The sequence below is a fragment of the Oncorhynchus mykiss genome, chromosome Y (genome assembly GCF_013265735.2).
Source record: "Oncorhynchus mykiss isolate Arlee chromosome Y, USDA_OmykA_1.1, whole genome shotgun sequence".
Taxonomy (NCBI): domain Eukaryota; kingdom Metazoa; phylum Chordata; class Actinopteri; order Salmoniformes; family Salmonidae; genus Oncorhynchus; species Oncorhynchus mykiss.
The window spans coordinates 41,641,894-41,663,328 of record NC_048593.1 but is presented as its reverse complement, the minus strand read 5'-3'; the positions used below and the strand labels follow the sequence as shown (position 1 = coordinate 41,663,328).

General features: G+C 43.0%; 1 protein-coding gene across 1 annotated transcript in view; it reads right to left on the bottom strand.

Moving 5' to 3' along the window:
• frem2a (FRAS1 related extracellular matrix 2a) overlaps positions 1 to 19,640 on the bottom strand; it is a 209,295-nt gene extending 189,655 nt beyond the window's left edge. Inside the window, exons 1-2 of the mRNA XM_036967727.1 lie at positions 18,189 to 19,640; positions 11,405 to 14,933 (exon numbers count right to left, since the gene is read on the bottom strand). Of these exons, the coding sequence (XP_036823622.1) occupies positions 11,405 to 14,933; positions 18,189 to 19,640 (4,981 nt within the window). The remainder of the gene's footprint in view (positions 1 to 11,404; positions 14,934 to 18,188) is intronic.
• Between the last annotated feature and the right edge of the window lie 1,795 nt (positions 19,641 to 21,435).

Below are 21,435 nucleotides of genomic sequence, written 5' to 3'. Positions count from 1 at the left end.
TCTTGGTTGCATCTCTGATCAGTCTTCTCCTTGTATGAGTTTAAAGTTTAGAGGGACGGCCAGGTCTTGGTAGATTTGCAGTGGTCTGATACTCCTTCCATTTCAATATTGTCGCTTGCACAGTGCTCCTTGGGATGTTTAAAGCTTGGGAAATCTTTTTGTATCCAAATCCGGCTTTAAACTTCTTCACAACAGTATCTCGGACCTGCCTGGTGTGTTCCTTGTTCTTCATGATGCTCTCTGCGCTTTTAACGGACCTCTGAGACTATCACATTGCAGGTGCATTTATACGGAGACTTGATTACACACAGGTGGATTGTATTTATCATCATTAGTCATTTAGGTCAACATTGGATCATTCAGAGATCCTCACTGAACTTCTGGAGAGAGTTTGCTGCACTGAAAGTAAAGGGGCTGAATAATTTTGCACGCCCAATTTTTCAGTTTTTGATTTGTTAAAAAAGTTTGAAATATCCAATAAATGTCGTTCCACTTCATGATTGTGTCCCACTTGTTGTTGATTCTTCACAAAAAAATACAGTTTTATATCTTTATGTTTGAAGCCTGAAATGTGGCAAAAGGTCGCAAAGTTCAAGGGGGCCGAATACTTTCGCAAGGCACTGTATCTCAAAAGTTACCTGTAAACTTTGCCAAAACATTTCAAACTACTTTTGTAATACAACTTTAGGTATTTTTTTAAACGTAAATAATCGATAAAATTGAAGACGGAATGATCTGTGTTCAATACAGGAAGACAACAAACTCAAGCATGCTTTCTGGTCTTGCGCCTCTATCAAACAGTACACATGACGTGACACTTGTTCAAGATGGCCATACTTCTTCATTACACAAAGGAATAACCTCAACCAATTTCTAAAGAAGCGGAAGCGGTAGGAACTGCAAGAAGGTCCCTTAGAAATGATTTCTCAATGAAAACGCATTGTGACAGTGACCTCGAAAAAAAATCTGAATGGTTTGTCCTCAGGGTTTTGCCTGCTACATAAGTTATGTTATACTGACAGACATGATTCAAACAGTTTTAGAAACTTCAGAGTGTTTTCTATCCAAAAGTACTTATTTATCTGTTATTTTACCAGGTAAGTTGACTGAGAACACATTCTCATTTGCAGCAACAACCTGGGGAATAGTTACAGGGGAGAGGAGGGGGATGAATGAGCCAATTGTAAACTGGGGATTATTAGGTAACCGTGATGGATGAGGGCCAGATTGGGAATTTAGCCAGGACACCGGGTTTAACACCCCCACTTTTACGATAAGTGCAATGGGATCTTTAATGACCTCAGAGAGTCAGGACACCTGTTTAACATCCGAAAGACCGCACCCTACACAGGGCAGTGTCCCCAATCACTGCCCTGGGGTATTGGGATATTTTTTTAGACCAGAGGAAAGAGTGCCTCCTACTGGCCCTTCAACACCATTTCCAGCAGCATCTGGTCTCCCATCCAGGAACTGACCATAATCAACCCTGCTTAGCTTCAGAAGCAAGCCAGCAGTGGTATGCAGGGTGGTATGCTGCTGACCAGGACCGACCCTGCTTAGCTTCAGAAGTAAGCCAGCAGTGGTATGCAGGGTGGCATGCTGCTAACAATATGCAAATCTTATATTCTGGGGATGAGTAGCAGGAAGTTGAAATTGGGCACGCTATTTATCCAAAAGTGAAAATACTGCCCCCTATCCCGAATAAGTTAAATGTCCACTCCTTGCACATGATTCACATCTCCAGCGTCTTTCCTTACATTATTATATACAGGAATATTCTTCAGCCCCCCCTCCCCCCATTTGGACGTACTGCCAAATGTACTAAAACTACATTGGAGGCAGCTTATGGTAGAGAAATTAACAATCAATTCTCTGGCAACAGCTCAGGTCGATATTCCTGCAGTCAGCATGCCAAATGCACGCTCCCTCAATGCTTGAGACATCTGTGGCATTGTATTGTTTGACAAAACTGCACATTTTAAAGTGTCCTTTTATTGTCCATAACACAAGGTGCACCTGTGTAATGATCGTGCAGTTTAATCGACTACCTGATTTGTCACAGCTGTCAGGTGGATGGATTATCTTGGCAAATGAGAAATGCTCACTAACAGGGATGTAAACAAATTTGTGCACAAAATTTGAGAGAAATAATATTTTTTATGCGTATGGAAAACTTCTGGGAATTTTAACTCATCAAAACTGGGACCAACACCTGACACGTTGAGTTTATATTTTTGTTCAGTGTGCTTTAGTAATGTTGTGTTATTGTGGCATTCTGAAGTATTTACCAGTGTTTTTACAGTGTACTATCCTGTAGTGTTTATATAGACTGTACTATCCTGTAGTGTTTATATAGACTGTACTATCCTGTAGTGTTTATATAGACTGTACTATCCTGTTGTGTTTATATAGACTGTACTATCCTGTTGTGTTTATATAGACTGTACTATCCTGTAGTGTTTATATAGACTGTACTATCCTGTAGTGTTTATATAGACTGTACTATCCTGTAGTGTTTATATCGACTGTACTATCCTGTAGTGTTTATATAGACTGTACTATCCTGTAGTGTTTATATAGACTGTACTATCCTGTAGTGTTTATATAGACTGTACTGTCCTGTAGTGTTTATATAGACTGTACTATCCTGTAGTGTTTATATAGACTGTACTGTCCTGTAGTGTTTATATAGACTGTACTATCCTGTAGTGTTTATATAGACTGTACTATCCTGTAGTGTTTATATAGACTGTACTATCCTGTAGTGTTTATATAGACTGTACTATCCTGTAGTGTTTATATAGACTGTACTATCCTGTAGTGTTTATATAGACTGTACTATCCTGTAGTGTTTATATAGACTGTACCATCCTGTAGTGTTTATATAGACTGTACTATCCTGTAGTGTTCATATAGACTGTACTGTCCTGTAGTGTTTATATAGACTGTACTATCCTGTAGTGTTTATATAGACTGTACTGTCCTGTAGTGTTTATATAGACTGTACTATCCTGTAGTGTTTATATAGACTGTACTATCCTGTAGTGTTTATACAGACTGCACTATCCTGTAGTGTTTATATAGACTGTACTGTCCTGTAGTGTTTGTATAGACTGTACTATCCTGTAGTGTTTATATAGACTGTACTATCCTGTAGTGTTTATATAGACTGTACTATCCTGTAGTGTTTATATAGACTGTACTGTCCTGTAGTGTTTATATAGACTGTACTATCCTGTAGTGTTTATATAGACTGTACTATCCTGTAGTGTTTATATAGACTGTACTATCCTGTAGTGTTTATATAGACTGTACTATCCTGTAGTGTTTATATAGACTGTACTATCCTGTAGTGTTTATATAGACTGTACTATCCTGTAGTGTTTATATAGACAGTACTATCCTGTAGTGTTTATATAGACTGTACTATCCTGTAGTGTTTATATAGACTGTACTATCCTGTAGTGTTTATATAGACTGTACTATCCTGTAGTGTTTATATAGACTGTACTGTCCTGTAGTGTTTATATAGACTGCACTATCCTGTAGAGTTTATATAGACTGTACTATCCTGTAGTGTTTATACAGACTGCACTATCCTGTAGTGTTTATATAGACTGTACTGTCCTGTAGTGTTTGTATAGACTGTACTATCCTGTAGTGTTTATATAGACTGTACTATCCTGTAGTGTTTATATAGACTGTACTATCCTGTAGTGTTTATATAGACTGTACTATCCTGTAGTGTTTATACAGACTGCACTATCCTGTAGTGTTTATATAGACTGTACTGTCCTGTAGTGTTTATATAGACTGTACTATCCTGTAGTGTTTATACAGACTGCACTATCCTGTAGTGTTTATATAGACTGTACTGTCCTGTAGTGTTTGTATAGACTGTACTATCCTGTAGTGTTTATATAGACTGTACTGTCCTGTAGTGTTTTTATAGACTGTACTATCCTGTAGTGTTTATATAGACTGTACTATCCTGTAGTGTTTATATAGACTGTACTATCCTGTAGTGTTTATATAGACTGTACTATCCTGTAGTGTTTTTATAGACTGTACTATCCTGTAGTGTTTTTATAGACTGTACTAACTGTATTGAGATGAGGCCAAAATGGAAGCTACAAGGCAAGGAAACATGGCAGAACAAGAAGTATTTAAATCCTTCTGTTCACCTGATTTAGAATTCCTCACAATCAAATGTAGACCGCATTATCTACCAAGAGAATTCTCTTCGATTATAATCATAGCCGTATATATCCCCCCCAAGCAGACACATCGATGGCTCTGAACAAACTTTATTTGACTCTTTGCAAACTGGAATCCATTTATCCGGAGGCTGCATTCATTGTTGCTGGGGATTTTAACAAGGCTAATCTGAAAACAAGACTCCCAAAATTTTATCAGCATATTGATTGCGCAACCAGGGGTGGAAAAACCTTGGATCATTGTTACTCTAACTTCCGCGACGCATATAAGGCGATCTCCTTTCGGAAAAGCTGACCACGACTCCATTTTGTTGATCCCTGCCTACAGACAGAAACTAAAACAAGAGGCTCCCACGCTGAGGTCTGTCCAACGCTGGTCCGACCAAGCTGACTCCACACTCCAAGACTGCTTCCATCACGTGGACTGGGACATGTTTCGTATTGCGTCAGATAACAATATTGACGAATACGCTGATTCTGTGTGCGAGTTCATTAGAACGTGTGTTGAAGATGACGTTCCCATAGCAACGATTAAAACATTCCCTAACCAGAAACCGTGGATTGATGGCAGCATTCGCGTGAAACTGAAAGAGCGAACCACTGCTTTTAATCAGGGCAAGGTGACTGGTAACATGACCGAATACAAACAGTGCAGCTATTCCCTCCACAAGGCTATCAAACAAGCTAAGCGTCAGTACAGAGACAAAGTAGAATCTCAATTCAACGGCTCAGACACAAGAGGCATGTGGCAGGGTCTACAGTCAATCACGGACTACAGGAAGAAATCCAGCCCAGTCACGGACCAGGATGTCCTGCTCCCAGGCAGACTAAATAACTGTTTTGCCCGCTTTGAGGACAATACAGTGCCACTGACACGGCCTGCAACGACAACATGCAGACTCTCCTTCACTGCAGCCGAGGTGAGTAAGACATTTAAACGTGTTAACCCTCGCAATGCTGCAGGCCCAGACGGCATCCCCAGCCGCGCCCTCAGAGCATGCGCAGACCAGCTGGCCGGTGTGTTTACGGACATATTCAATCAATCCCTATACCAGTCTGCTGTTCCCACATGCTTCAAGAGGGCCACCATTGTTCCTGTTCCCAAGAAAGCTAAGGTAACTGAGCTAAATGACTACCGCCCCGTAGCACTCACTTCCGTCATCATGAAGTGCTTTGAGAGACTAGTCAAGGACCATATCACCTCCACCCTACCCGACACCCTAGACCCACTCCAATTTGCTTACCGCCCAAATAGGTCCACAGACGATGCAATCTCAACCACACTGCACACTGCCCTAACCCATCTGGACAAGAGGAATACCTATGTGAGAATGCTGTTCATCGACTACAGCTCGGCATTCAACACCATAGTACCCTCCAAGCTCGTCATCAAGCTCGAGACCCTGGGTCTCGACCCCGCCCTGTGCAACTGGGTACTGGACTTCCTGACGGGCCGCCCCCAGGTGGTGAGGGTAGGCAACAACATCTCCACCCCGCTGATCCTCAACACTGGGGCCCCACAAGGGTGCGTTCTGAGCCATCTCCTGTACTCCCTGTTCACCCACGACTGCGTGGCCACGCACGCCTCCAACTCAATCATCAAGTTTGCGGACGACACAACAGTGGTAGGCTTGATTACCAACAACGACGAGACGGCCTACAGGGAGGAGGTGAGGGCCCTCGGAGTGTGGTGTCAGGAAAATAACCTCACACTCAACGTCAACAAAACTAAGGAGATGATTGTGGACTTCAGGAAACAGCAGAGGGAACACCCCCCTATCCACATCGATGGAACAGTAGTGGAGAGGGTAGCAAGTTTTAAGTTCCTCGGCATACACATCACAGACAAACTGAATTGGTCCACTCACACAGAGAGCATCGTGAAGAAGGCGCAGCAGCGCCTCTTCAACCTCAGGAGGCTGAAGAAATTCAGTTTGTCACCAAAAGCACTCACAAACTTCTACAGATGCACAATCGAGAGCATCCTGGCGGGCTGTATCAACGCCTGGTACGGCAACTGCTCCGCCCACAACCGTAAGGCTCTCCAGAGGGTAGTGAGGTCTGCATAACGCATCACCGGGGGCAAACTACCTGCCCTCCAGGACACCTACACCACCCGATGTTACAGGAAGGCCATAAAGATCATCAAGGACATCAACCACCCGAGCCACTGCCTGTTCACCCCTCTATCATCCAGAAGGCGAGGTCAGTACAGGTGCATCAAAGCTGGGACCGAGAGACTGAAAAACAGCTTCTATCTCAAGGCCATCAGACTGTTAAACAGCCACCACTAACATTGAGTGGCTGCTGCCAACACACTGACACTGACACTGACTCAACTCCAGCCACTTTAATAATGGGAATTGATGGGAAATGATGTAAATATATCACTAGCCACTTTAAACAATGCTACCTAATATAATGTTACTTACCCTACATTATTAATCTCATATGCATACGTATATACTGTACTCTATATCATCGACTGCATCCTTATGTAATACATGTATCACTAGCCACTTTAACTATGCCACTTTGTTTACATACTCACCTCATGTATATACTGTACTCGATACCATCTACTGTATCCTGCCTATGCTGCTCTGTACCATCACTCATTCATATATCCTTATGTACATATTCTTTATCCCCTTACACTGTGTATAAGACAGTAGTTTTGGAATTGTTAGTTAGATTACTTGTTATTACTGCATTGTCGGAACTAGAAGCACAAGCATTTCGCTACACTCGCATTAACATCTGCTAACCATGTGTATGTGACAAATAAAATTTGATTTGGTTTGATTTGATTTGAGTATTGAGATGGGGCCCTAACATAAGGCAGAGAAACATGGCAGAACTAGAAGTATTGAGATGGGGACCTAATACAAGGCACAGAAACATGGCAGAACTAGAAGTATTAAGATGGGGCCCTAACACAAGGCACAGAAACATGGCAGAACTAGAAGTATTGAGATGGGGCCCTAACACAAGGCACAGAAACATGGCAGAACTAGAAGTATTGAGATGGGGCCCTAACACAAGGCACAGAAACATGGCAGAACTAGAAGTATTGAGATGGGGCCCTAATGGAAGCTACATTGGTATAACTTGAAGTATTGAGACGAGGCCCTAGCACAAGGCACATAGACCTGGTATAAAAAGAGACAATATGTAAAAGAAGACAAGGAGAAGAAGAAACTCTGACGTTTTGAGACACAGCCTCAATGTAAGGCATGTAGCTATGGCAGATTTAAAAGGAGACGAGGAGAGGGGCTTAGTTAACACTATTGAGACCCTGCCGTAATGCATGATATGGCAGATCTAAAAGGAGACGAGGAGAGAGGGTCAGTTAACACTATTGAGACCCTGCCGTAACGCATGACATAGCAGATCTAAAAGTATACTAATGTAAGGCAGAAGGCAGAAAGACCTGGCAGAATTAGAAGTATTGAGATGAGCCCCTAATGGAAGCTACAAGGCACAGAGATCTGGCAGAACTAGAAGTCAACATTCTGAACCGTAGGGCACTCAGGTCATGAAATATTTAGCAAGGTGCATCGTGGGACCAGACCAGGGTAGTAGAAGGGGTAAATAAAGACAAGAGTGTCTCTTTCGCCTCGCTGCATCCTCTGATGAAAATGTTTGCTGAGTCTCTCTCTCCTCCCATATCTATTTCTCTTCTTCCATCTCTCTCTTTATCTCTCTCTCTCTCCCTCTCCTTTCATCTTTCCTTTTGTCCTTCCATTTCTTTCTCCTTGCCCCCCCTCTCTTTCCCTCTCTCCCCTCCTCCCCTCTTTTTTTCCCACTCTCTCGCTCCCCCTCGCTCTCTCTCTCTCTGTATATCCCTCCCTCTCCCCCTTCTCCCCTATCTCCCTTTCCCAGACACAGTGACACTCTGGTTGCTGTCAGAAGAATTTTCTGTCTTCCAGAAAGAGAAGCCTCTGCTTCCGTCTGTCTGCCTGCCTCTGTTTCTAGTCTTGGCTTCCCTCCACAGTGATTTTGACTAGATGGCATGCAGCCACGGACAGAATTGACTTTCGTAGCATGTTAGGAGAAACTTTGCAGCAGGTTATGATAAATAACGTAGCAGGAAAGGAAAAATAGGGTTAAGGTTAACAAAAATGCTAAAAAAAAATCTTCCTGACGTGAACATGTATACCATCTAGCACAACCCTCCACACCTCGGTGCCTCTCTCCTCGCCTCCTAGTATGACTGGGTTTGAATCCTAGACTTGTCTCTACAATGTGTTTACAACACACTCAGCATGTCACATAAAGACACATAACACGACACTTCCAAAGTCTTTTACAGAGAATTATCTTACACATATCACTACACTTCCAAAGAGTTTTACAGAGAATTATCTTACATTATCGTCTCTCATACACACAATCATGCACACACACCTACACTTACTCTGACCTCTTACCCATGATCCATTACTTTGCTCGTCTCATTGAAAAAGTCACTGTACCGAACTGCCATTTGGGAAGCAGCCCAGAATGAAACATCTCCCCAAACTGGTGTACTTTGAGGAACTCTCAGGTGTGCCTTTTGGAACTCTCAGGGGTGGCTTTTGGAACTCTCAGGGGTGTCTTTTGGAACTCAGACGTGCCTTTTGGAACTCAGACGTGCCTCGAGGAACACTCAGGGGTGCCTTTTGGAACACTCAGGGGTGCCTTTTGGAACTCTCAGGAGTGCCTTTTGGAACTCTCAGGTGTGCCTTTTGGAACTCTCAGGTGTGTCTTTTGGAACTCTCAGGTGTGCCTTTTGGAACTCTCAGGTGTGCCCTTTGGAACACTCAGGGGTGCCTTTTGGAACTCTCAGGTGTGCCTTTTGGAACTCTCAGGTGTGCCTTTTGGAACTCTCAGGTGTGCCTTTTGGAACACTCAGGTGTGCCTTTTGGAACTCAGGCGTGCCTTTTGGAACACTCAGGGGTGCCTTTTGGAACTTTCAGGTGTGCCTTTTGGAACTCTCAGGTGTGCCTTTTGGAACTCTCAGGAGTGCCTTTAGGAACTCTCAGGGGTGCCTTTTGGAACTCTCAGGTGTGCCTTTTGGAACTCTCAGGGGTGCCTTTTGGAACTCTCAGGGGTGCCTTTTGGAACTCTCAGGGGTGCCTTTTGGAACTCTCAGGTGTGCCTTTTGGAACTCTCAGGTGTGCCTTTTGGAACTCAGGCGTGCCTTTTGGAACTCTCAGGTGTGCCTTTTGGAACTCTCAGGTGTGCCTTTTGGAACTCAGGTGTGCCTTTTGGAACTCTCAGGTGTGCCTTTTGGAACTCTCGGGGGTGCCCCAAAACTTCTCCTAGTCTTGATCATCTTTTTGGAACACTCATTAACCTGTACTGTGGAATGTACATGGAGTTTTGACATGGGAGCACTATTGTGGCCAACATGAAAAAAAGATGATAGTATACTCTGGTTAAATACTATAGTATTTCCTGTAGTGTTTTTGGTAAAGTCTGTAATTTTTTTGTAAGAGTTACTGTAGTATTTACTGTTGTGTCATTGTGGAATAAAATCTCATTCAATTCACGGGACCGACGCATTTGTCACGCATCATGTTCAAAACATTTTTAAGCTATTTTTTTTTTTTGCTTCACAATAATTTTTTAGATACTTTCAGATGATTTGGACATTTGGAGCCTATTTAATCTATTAAAAAAGTGTCAAAGAAAATAGATTATTTGCAACGTGGATCAAATGAGATGGAGTTCATCACCACTAAAAATATGTATAAGGGACATTTTAGGTATGCTGCTGCTGAAGAAGAGAAACGGTCCAGGTCTGCCACAGTTAAAAAAAAAAGGTTGGTAGACACTGGACTGCAGTGTGCTCCCACCATGCAGACCTGAGGTCCAATAACATTTATAATATTTGAATAACCTTGTGAATTTGCTTTAGTCTGCCTGGATTGCCAGATGAGCGGAGACCAGGGTTCACAGTTAACATACAACCGCAGCCTCTATTTTCCCCTGTTAATCACACTCTGAAGAGCAAAGGCTGTAATTAAACATCTAAATTGCAGCTAATACCTCCCCCATAGATTGCCATTTCAATTCCCCAGCCAGTACTTGCCAGTTAGATTAATAATTATCCCCATCTAAATAAAATCTTTGTAATGCATTGGGTGGTTAAGTCATTATCTAGTAATTATGAACAGAGGGAATGTGTAAATATATGAGTGAATGATTAGCTGTGATTGTTACATTATCGTTTCAGATTCTGACTTTCCATGACAAAGACTTACCCATAATACCAGTTGTACATTTTAAATATAGATTTTAATATGCTATATAGATTTGAACAACGCCTCAAAGTAAATAAGCAACTGTTTTAGAAAATCATGAAATAAATGCAATCAATCAATCAATGAATCTATCAATAAATCAATGAATCTATCGGTCAATCAATAAATGAATATATCAATAATTCAATTAATTAATCAATCAATCAATCAATATATATGTCAATCAATCAATGAATCTATATATAAATTAATATATCAATCAATCAATGAATCTATATATAAATTAATATATCAATCAATCAATGAATATATTTGTCAATCAATCAATGAATATATATATCAATGAATATATCAATCAATCAATTAATATGTCAATCAATCAATGAATCTATCAATCAAACAATATATCAATAAATCAATCAATCAATCAATCAATCAATTAATCAATGAATTAATCTATTAATCAATCAATCAATCAATCAGTTAATTAATCTATCAATCATTCGATCAATCAATGAATCAATGAATTAATATATTAATCAATCAATGAATCAATCAATCTATCAATCAATCAGTTAATGAATCTATCAATCATTCGATCAATCAATCTATCAATCAATCAATCTATCAATCGATCAATGAATCTATATATCAATGAATCTATCAATCAATCAATGAATGTATATGTCAATCAATCAATGAATCTATATATCAATCAACATATCAATCAATATATTTGTCAATCAATCAATATATCAATCAATCAATGAATCTATCAATAAATTAATATATCAATCAATCAATGAATCAATCAATTAATCAATCAATTAATCTATCAATCAATCAACATAACTAAGTGATAAGAAATCATATACCCGAAGCAATCAATCGATCAAACAATCAATAATCAATAATACCGATTGGCTGGTGTCTTACCTTGACTGAAGGTGTCGATGGAGTCATTCCCTTTGCCCAGATTGATGAGGTAACCATGCTTGGGTTCCGTGGTGACGTGGAACACTAAGGAAGCCGGAACGCTGTCCCTGTCTAACGCCCGTAGAACCCTGGAGGTCACAAGGAACCCCAGGTGCCCCGTGGACAGGATCCTCAGTGTCGGTGCGCCCTTATTCACCACCAGCTGAGGGACACCGTTATCTATGGCCACCACCGTGATATTCATTGTCTGTGTGCGCCGTGTCTCGAACACCGCGTCGGAGAACACATAGAAGTCATTGTGCGTCCCGTCGGTCATAGTAAATGAGAAGGAATCTTCGGAGGTCTCGGTGCCATCGTGTTTGTAGCTGATAAGGTTCTCGCTGAGGTCTTGCTTGGTGAAGATGGTGACCGGTGAGGTATGGTTATAGAGGAGTTTTCCATGCGCTGGTGGTTGGGTGACGGTGAACTTCAATAACAGGTCAGCTGTGTCCTGGTCCTCTGCGGTCAGCTCGAATGGCGTGAGGAGTTTACTCTGCCCCTCGGTGATCACGAGTCTGTGAAACGTTAAAACTGGTTTCTTGTTATCCACTTCCATGATAGCGACTCGGAAAGTACGGAACACCGGGTTGTAACCATCGGTTACCTCAAACTCAAAACTGTCCATCTTGACTTCGTCGTCCGAGGTATGGATGTAGTAGACTTTACTGCCAGCCAGCTGGAGTTGGGTGAATGACACGATGGGGATCCATGGTGCATCAGTACACTCCAGGTGTCCTCTAACTGGAGCTCTGGTGATGGTGAACACCAAACGTTCATCTGGACTGTCGAGATCGCTAGTACTGAGAAGATCTGTGGTCAATGTCACTCTACCGCCTTCCTTCAGAGAGACTCCCTTGCTGACCACGTCTGGGAAGACCATGTCGATGCTCCTGATGGTGATGTAGAAGTAACAATCGATCAGAGGGTTCATGCCGTCGGTGACGTCGAACTTGACCAGGTCACAGATGCCTTCCTGACCGTTGTGTGTGTAAACGATCAACCTTTTGTCCACATCCCTCTGTGTGAAATTCATGCCTAACATGATGTTCTCCAGAGAACCAGATGGGGTTTTCCTCTGTAGAACACCCTGAACAGGACCGAAGCGGATCACATAGGTCAACGCTCCATCGTCCGAGTCTAGATCGGTGGCTTTGAGGACCTCGTTGTTGATCTCTTTCGCCTCACCTACTTCCACCTCCAGACCGACATTAACCAGCATTTTCGGCGTCTCGTCGTCGAGGCCGATGATCATAACCATGGCGGTTCTCTCTACTGAATATTTCCCGTCTGTTAGAATGACGTCAAAGCTGTCCTCGGTGGTCTCAGAGTCGTCATGTTCGTAGATGAAACTGGAAGCTTCCCTAATCTGCTCTAAGGTGAAGTTTATGACTGGGACTGAGCCTGTGGCTAGCTGATTGAGGATAAAGCCGTGTTTGGGCAGTTTGGAGATGATGAAAGTCAGCTCCTCTGCTGGGATATCAGCGTCTGCTCCGTTCAGGAGATGAGTGTCTATGACTGTATTCATCCCCTCCATCACAACTATCTCCCTCAAGTAAATCTCTGGCTTTTCATCATTAGCCGGAATAATCACAATAGGGAAGAAATGCCTTTTTGATAAGTTGATACCGTCGGAGCATCTAAATGTGAACCTGTCCTCTACGGGTTCTAACCCCTTGTGGATACTCTGAACATAATATATATGTCCTTCTCTGATGTCTCTGATGTAGAAGGCGCTGACTGCCGTCCCTGACCGTGAACTCTCTGATCCAGGAGCTGGGGAGATGTTCTCCACATAACCAGACGTGGGCTGGACGATGATGGTGCAGAGAATATCATCACTGGTCGTGTCTTTGTCTTCGGCCTTTAAATACTGTGTTCCGATGGCATACTTCTCTCCTTCGACAACGATGAACTGGTCACCCACGGTTACCTCAGGGGCCTGGTTGTCAACGGGGATGATTGTGACACGGACGTGGACACCGTTGACCTTGTTCCCGCCCACTGACCAATCATCTGACATGTCAGTTAGGGTGAGGTTGAAGCTGTCCATGATGGACGTCAGCCCAATCTCTCCGCCGGTGTGGGCATACACCACTAAACCGTTGATGATGTCGACTTGGGTGAACTTCACGGCATGTGCCCCGGCAACCAGGATGACACCAAACACGGGGGCTTTCTCGATGATGAAGGTCAGCTGGAGGTCGTCGGTGTCCTCGTCCCACCCCTGGAGGACACTCGTAGTGATCTCCATAGCTCCATTCTCTAGGACATCCATACGTGAACCGACCGTCCCGGCCGGTAAACTGACGGCCGGCGTCTCGTCGTCAACGGGCTTCACGACGACTCTGACTTTAACCGTGACAACATGGATCCCATCGCTGACGTCGAGTTGGAACACGTCGCTCACTGTCTCGTCGCCGTTTTGGACGTATATGATCTTCCTGTCCGAGATGTCCTCTAGGAAGAAAGCTCCCCCTTTGGGTAGGTCTGAGAAGGCATGCAGGACTTGGCCGTGCAGCGGAGGCTGGCTGAGGGTAAACGATATCTGTTTACCGTCTGTGTCTGGGTCTGATGTGTCCAACTCAGCACTGGATATCACATGCATGCCTTGCTCAAACACAGAAAAGCCAGTGTTAGTGATCTGTGGTGGTTTGTTGTCAACAGGATGGAGGAAAATCCTGAAAGCCCCCTCGACGCTATTCCCGGCCGTGTCTTCGACGGAGAACCGGAACTGGAGGACGTGAGCCGTGATGCCCAGCTCCTGGTCTGGTGGACTGTAGGATATCTTGTGGTGGTTGACCTGAGCCTGCGTGAACTCGTTGACCTCAGTGTCGGGGCTGTCAGTCAGAACAATGGACCCGAACACCGCCGGGCTGTTCTCGTCTGTGTCTGTTGGCGGCTGGATCACTGTATATTTCAGGTCGTGCTCCTCAGAGTCTAGATCGGTGTAGAGAAGCATGTTCTTACCGAAATGAGTCAGCTGGTACTCCTGAACAGTCACTTGGAGCGTGGTACCGGGAAAAAGCTCAGGGGGAAGGTCGTCGATGGGTAGAACCCTGATGGTGAACGTGCTCTCGCCCGATTCGTTAGGCGGGTCATTGTCGTCATGAACTTTGAACACAAACTGGTCTATGACTGTGTCAGTGTTATGTGGTCCGGTGTGTTTATAGAACACCTTCCCATCTGTGATGTCTTTCTGCAACCACTCTGTCACCTCCTTCTCATACACCTCATCCTCAGCGTTGAACTTCCATGACTCGGGGTCCTCTGGGGCGTCGGACTGCCTCAGCAGCAACCCCCCGATGGTTGAGAATGGCGGCTCGATCATGAATTTGATCGTGGAATCTTCTGAGTCGATGTCAGCGGCGCTGAGCATCAGAGGAGAGATAGCCATAATCTGGTTCTTGAAGAGCACAAGACCAGTGTTGACATTGATGATGGGAGGCTCATCGTCCGTGGGAACAATCGTCAAGGGAAACAGGAACTCCACCTGCGAGAGAGAGAGAGAGAGAGAGAGAGAGAGAGAGAGGTTTATTTCAATAAGGTCTATAGAAATACACAATGCACTGGATCCCCCTATTATTACTAACAACAGCAACACCACGACATACTTAAAAACGTAGGTGCTGGACTGATAAAGTAGGAATGAAAAGAACACAAATTAGTGTGGTCATTAAGGTGGTAAAGCCTTGTTCAAGCCAGAATGGCCCACAGCCTATCTCCTGTTTCTGTAGCATGAGGAAGCTTAATGTACATGTACATCCCCATGAGAGGACGCTAGTCTATCACAGTGCCAAGCAGAGAAGTATTGGGACGCGAGCCTTCCAAATGGGCTAAATGCCTTTTATGCTCGCTTTGAGGCAAGCAACACTGAAGCATGCATGAGAGCACCAGCTGTTCCGGACAACTGTGTGGTTGCGCTTTCCGGAGCAAGACCTTGATTGCAAGCCATTCCCAGTGGGTCAGAAGTTTACATACACTCAATTAGTATTTGGTAGCATTGCCTTTAAATTGTTTAACTTGGGTCAAACGTTTCGGGTCGCCTTCCACAAGCTTCCAATAAGTTGGGTGAATTTTGTCCCATTCCTCCTGACAGAGCTGGTATAACTGATTCAGGTTTGTTGGCCTCCTTGCTTGAACACGCTTTTTCAGTTCTGCCCACACATTTCCTATAGGATTGAGGTTAGGGCTTTGTGATGGCCACTCCAATACCTTGACTTTGTTGTCCTTAAAACTTCTTATGGCTTAGATCTCGCAAACGGGATCGATATGACAACAGCCAGTGAAAGTGCAGGGCGCCAAATTTACAACAACAGCAATCTCATAATTAAAATTCCTCAAACATACAAGTATTTTACACCATTTTAAAGATAAACTTGTTGTTAATCCAGCCACAGTGTCCGATTTCAAAAAGGCTTTACGACGAAAGCACACCAAACGATTTTGGTAGGTCAGCACCTAGTCACAGAAAAACACAGCCATTTTTCCAGCCAAAGAGAGGAGTCTCAAAAAGCAGAAATAGAGATAAAATGAATCACTAACCTTTGATGATCTTCATCAGATGACACTCATAGGACTTCATGTTACACAATACATGGATGTTTTGTTCGATAAAGTTCATATTTACATCCAAAAATCTCAGTTTACGTTGGCGCATTACGTTCAGTAATGTTTTGATTCCAAAACATCCGGTGATTTTGCAGAGCCACATTAATTTACAGAAATACTCATAATAAACATTGATAAAAGATACAACTGTTATGCATGGTACTTTAGATAAACTTCTCCTTAATGCAACCGCTGTGTCAGATTTCAAAAAAGCTTTACCGAAAAAGCACACCATGCAATAATCTGAGTACAGAGCTCAGACAACAAAACAAGCCATACAGATATCTGCCATGCTGTGGAGTCAACAAAGTCAGAAATAGCATTATAAATATTCACTTACCTTTGATGATGATCTTCATCAGAATGCACTCCCAGAAATCCCAGTTCCACAATAAATGTTTGATTTGTTCAATAAAGTCCATAATTTATGTCCAAATACCTCCATTTTGTTTGTGCGTTTATTACACAATCCAAACTCACGACGCGCGGCAACTAGGTCCAGACGAAAGTTCAGACGAAAAGTCATATTACAGTTCGTAGAAACATGTCAAACAAAGTATAGAATCAATCTTTAGGATGTTTTTATCATAAATCTTCAATAATTTTCCAGCCAGAGAATTCCTTTGTCTGTAGAAATGCAGTGGAACATAGCTAACTCTCACGTGAACGTGTGTGATCAGCTCATGCCACTCTGGCAGACCTCTGACTCATTCAGCTCCCATTCCCCCCTCCTTCACAGTAGAAGCATCAAACAAGGTTCTAAAGACTGTTGACATCTAGTGGAAGCCTTAAGAAGTGTATTATGACCCCATAGATACTATATATTCGATAGGCAATGACTTGAAAAACTACAAACCTCAGATTTCCCACTTCCTGGTTGGATTTTTTCTCAGGTTTTTGCCTGCCATATGAGTTCTGTTATACTCACAGACATCATTCAAACAGTTTTAGAAACTTCAGAGTGTTTTCTATCCAAAGCTACTAATAATATGCATATCTTAGCTTCTGGGCCTGAGTAGCGGGCAGTTTACTCTGGGGACCTTATTCATCCAAGCTACTCAATACTGCCCCCAGCCATAAGAAGTTTAGCCATTTTGCCACAACTTTGGAAGTATGCTTGGGGTCATTGTGCATTTGGAAGACCCATAATCTGTCTGTAAACTACTGTTGGAAAAATGTATTGTGTCATGCACAATGTAGATGTCCTAACCGACTTGCCAAAACTATAGTTTGTTAACAAGAAATTTGTGGAGTGGTTGAAAAATGAGTTTTAATGACTCCAACCTAACTGTATGTAAACTTCCGACTTCAACTGTATCCTCCCTATTGATATTTTATTGTTACTTAAAAAAAAAAAAAAGATTTATTATTTTTTCAATTTTATTGTTACTTAAAAAAAATATGATTTCTTATTTTTTCAATTTTTTCCAATTTAGTAAATATTTTCTTATCTCTATTTTCACAAAACTGCATGGTTGGTTAAGGACTTGTAAGTAAGCTTTGTTGTTGTATTCGGCGGATGTGACATATTACATTTGATTTGATTTGATTTGATTTTTTCATTAGCACTCGGCCAAACCTTCCAACCTGAAGGAGGCTCTAACCACAAGGGCACTGAGTTGTTCATGAAAGACAGGAGGCTTATGCAGTGTAACGGTTTTCTTGTGTCGAAGGAGAGGCGGACCAAAATGCAGCACGGTAGTTGTCCATGGTTTTTTGATTAGAAAACTGAACATGAACACATGACCAAAACAACAAAGTGAAAACCCGAAACCAGTCCTGTGTGGCACAAACACTGACACAGGAACAATCACCCACAAAACCCAACACCAAACAGGCTACCTAAATATGGTTCCCAATCAGAGACCATGACTAACACCTGCCTCTGATTGAGAACCATATCAGGCCCAAACACAGAAGCAGACAAACTAGACACACAACATAGAATGCCCACTCAGATCACACCCTGACCAAACAAAACATAGAAACATACAAAGCAAACTATGGTCAGGGTGTGTGACATGCAGGCTATTCTGTTCTTTTAATTTTCTCAATAAGCTAACATTACATGGTATCAATAGCAATGAATGCTGAATTATTTGATACAATTAAACATTTTCATAAATAAGATATATACCTGGTTCTTGCCATCTGTCATTCTGAAGACGATGTTGTCACTGTACGTGTCGCTGCCATCATGTTGATAGATGACCACACCCGTATTCAGGTCGGCAGCCGTGAAGTACTTCCTGCGCAACCCCAGGACTGTGAGGTCGCCGTGGCGGAGCCCGTCAACGACGGTTACCGTAACGCTGTCCAGGTCGTCCTCGTCACTAATCTCCAGGTTGTGGGTAGAGAAAAGGGGGCGGGACTGACCTTCGTAAAGCAGCTGACCCGTGTTCAGCGTCACGACCGGCGCCAGAGAGTTAATCGGCTTCACCACAATCATGAACGCAAAGGGGTCCGAGACAGCCACGTCCGGATCCACCACCTCAAACTCTATCTGAAAGATCCTTTCCATGTCTGAGTCCAGGGAGGGGGGCTTGTAGGCTATTTTCAGGTCCCGTAGGTCACTCTGGTAAAACGAGGTGATGGGTAGGTTCCTGTCATCCGTGCTAACTATATAACCATCCTCATAAGAGAGGGGGGAGGTGATGTTGAAGATAAGTTCATCAGGGTTCGACTCAAGGTCCTCCGCAGCCAGCATGTCAGTGGTCAGAGCTGTCATCACAAACTGACTCACCTCCATCATCAGCATTGCCATGAAGCTGGGTTTAGGAGGAGTGTTCGCCTCTCCCTCCTTGATATGGATCATCAGTTGGAAATACTCGTCTTTTACTTTGTTTCCCTCTTTATCACATAGTTCAACAACCATGGGCACATAGTCTCTGTTGGGGGATTTGTGAACAAGCGTGTGCTTGTAACGGATGTCAGATTGAATGAATTCGTCACAGTCCATAATTTTAGTGAGTCCATCATCTACAAGTCTTCCGTACTTGGGGAGAGCGCTACCACTCGCTAAAGAATTTACCTTGCATTTTTGAGAGTTTCTGTCATAAGTGAATTCCAAAATCTTTTTATCAATGGCATTACTAACGCCGTTCAATTTAGCAACGGTCAGAGGCATGTTTTTGGTGAGAACCTCCAGTTGCGTAAAAACCACTTCTACCTCCGTCATGAATGGGATGATAACGGTTTCGGTTTGAGTATCATACCTGAGCTGTAGCCTCACTCTGTCCTTAGCCAGGCTCCTCGAGCCGAAGTGGGAGTAGGTGACGTCGTTGGGACCGAAATCACACGGAAACTTTTTGGGAGACAGTTGCCCGGGTCTCTGGGAAAGCGGCTGGTTATCCAGAACGGTGATACTGCACCGGTCCCCCGGTTGCGTTTGAATCACCAAATCATTGACAGGATCAATGAAAACGGATCTCCCGAAAGGCACGCGTATTCCGTTATTTGCCACCAGTATCGCATCCTCAGACAGTTCTGACCTCAACGGGAAAGATAATCCGTAGCTATCTGTGAGCTGTGCCACGCCGCTACCCGACAGCGACGCGGCAAGGAGGATCAATCTATAAAATAGTAGCATAGTGGGAGTCAGTGGATATAATCCAACACAAACGCTTTTAAACGGTATGTTTTGGAGAAGTGTCCGGTCCTTTGTTGTTATCCTATCCTACAGTTCAAATCCGTTACAGAAGAGGGGGAGACAGAAAAATGAATGAGAGACTGAGTGAAATTCCATACATGCGTCAATGTGACAGAGCGGCATTCTCAATGAGACATTTGCGCGCACAGTTTTAACTTCAAGCACTTGGGGACCAGTGTGAGAGAGCTCCCGCCCACATCCACAGGCTATTGGATGATTGTGAGGAAGGAATGCGCGAGGGAGACTGTGAATATGGTTGTTGCTATGTGGGATCCTTGGGACGTCCATACCCTAAAACCTTAAAATCTTAACCCCTATTCTTACCCTAAACTTAACACTAATCATAACCCTTACCTAACCCTCAACTTAACCTTAACACTTACCTTATTAACCATTTTTAATTTCAACTTCACTGCGGTAAGGACTTCCCAAGAAGCCTGGATAGAAAAGACCCTGTGGATAGACAGAGATGACACCCAGAAGAGAGGGGGACACTAGAAAAATACTGTGAATTAAGGAAATAAGTGGTATGCAAATAGGCCTACATGGGTTTTCAAAAATGTCCCATTTCAATAGCCTATGACATTTCAATGTTCTAACATGGTTGGGGTTGTTGATGACTGTAGGCCTACATAGCCTACAGATTGTTATAAATAAACCAAAACCCCGGGAAGAGTAGCTGCTGTCTTGGCAGGAACTAATGGGGATCCATAATAAACCCTGTTCAGCAATAGGCTTGGAAGGGCACTCAACATGCTCGGCACTGACACAGATGACTGATGATTGGCTGAAAGAAATTGATAATAAGAACCTTTCTGGGAGACGTTTGTTCATTGCAGCTTTTGAAAACATTGATCGAAAATCTATTTACTGAAAAAAAAAACGTTAAGTGTTATGGATTTACATCCTCTGCCTTATCATAGATTGAGAGTTACCTAGCTAATAGAACACAGAGGGTTTTCTTTAATGAAAGCCTCTCTAATGCAAGTTCAGTTGAGTGTGGTGTACCGCAGGGCAGCCGGCTAGGGCCATTACTGTTTTTTATTTTTACGAATGACCTTCCACTGACCTTGACTAAAGCCTGCGTGTCTATGTACGCTGACGACTCAACCGTATACAGGTCGGCTGCAACAGTAAAATAAATAACTGACGCCCTTAACATATAGCTTCGGTCAGCTTTAGAATCGGTAACTTACAACAGGCATATCTCAAGAACTAAAAGTGTAATTATTTTGGACACTCACTAAACCCTTAACCTCATTTAAATCAAATCAAATCAAATGTTAGCAGATGTTAATGCGAGTGTAGCGAAATGCTTGTGCTTACTAGTTCCGACCGTGCAGTAATATCTAACATGTAATCTAAAAATTTCACAACAACTATCTTATACACACAAGTGTAAAGGAATGAATAAGATAATGTACAAATAAATATATGGATGAGCATAGGCAGGATGCAGTAGATGGTATAGAGTACCGTATATACATTTGAGATGAGTAATGTAGGGTATGTAAACATTATATAAAGTGACTAGTGATACACGTATTAAAGTAATTCAAGTATGTGAGCAGCAATTACTCAATGTTAGTGGTGGCTGTTTAACAGTCTGATGGCCTTGAGATAGAAGCTGTTTTTCAGTCTCTCGGTCCCAGCTTTGATGCACCTGTACTGACCTCGCCTTCTGGATGATAGCGGGGTGAACAGGCAGTGGCTCGGGTGGTTGTTGTCCTTGATG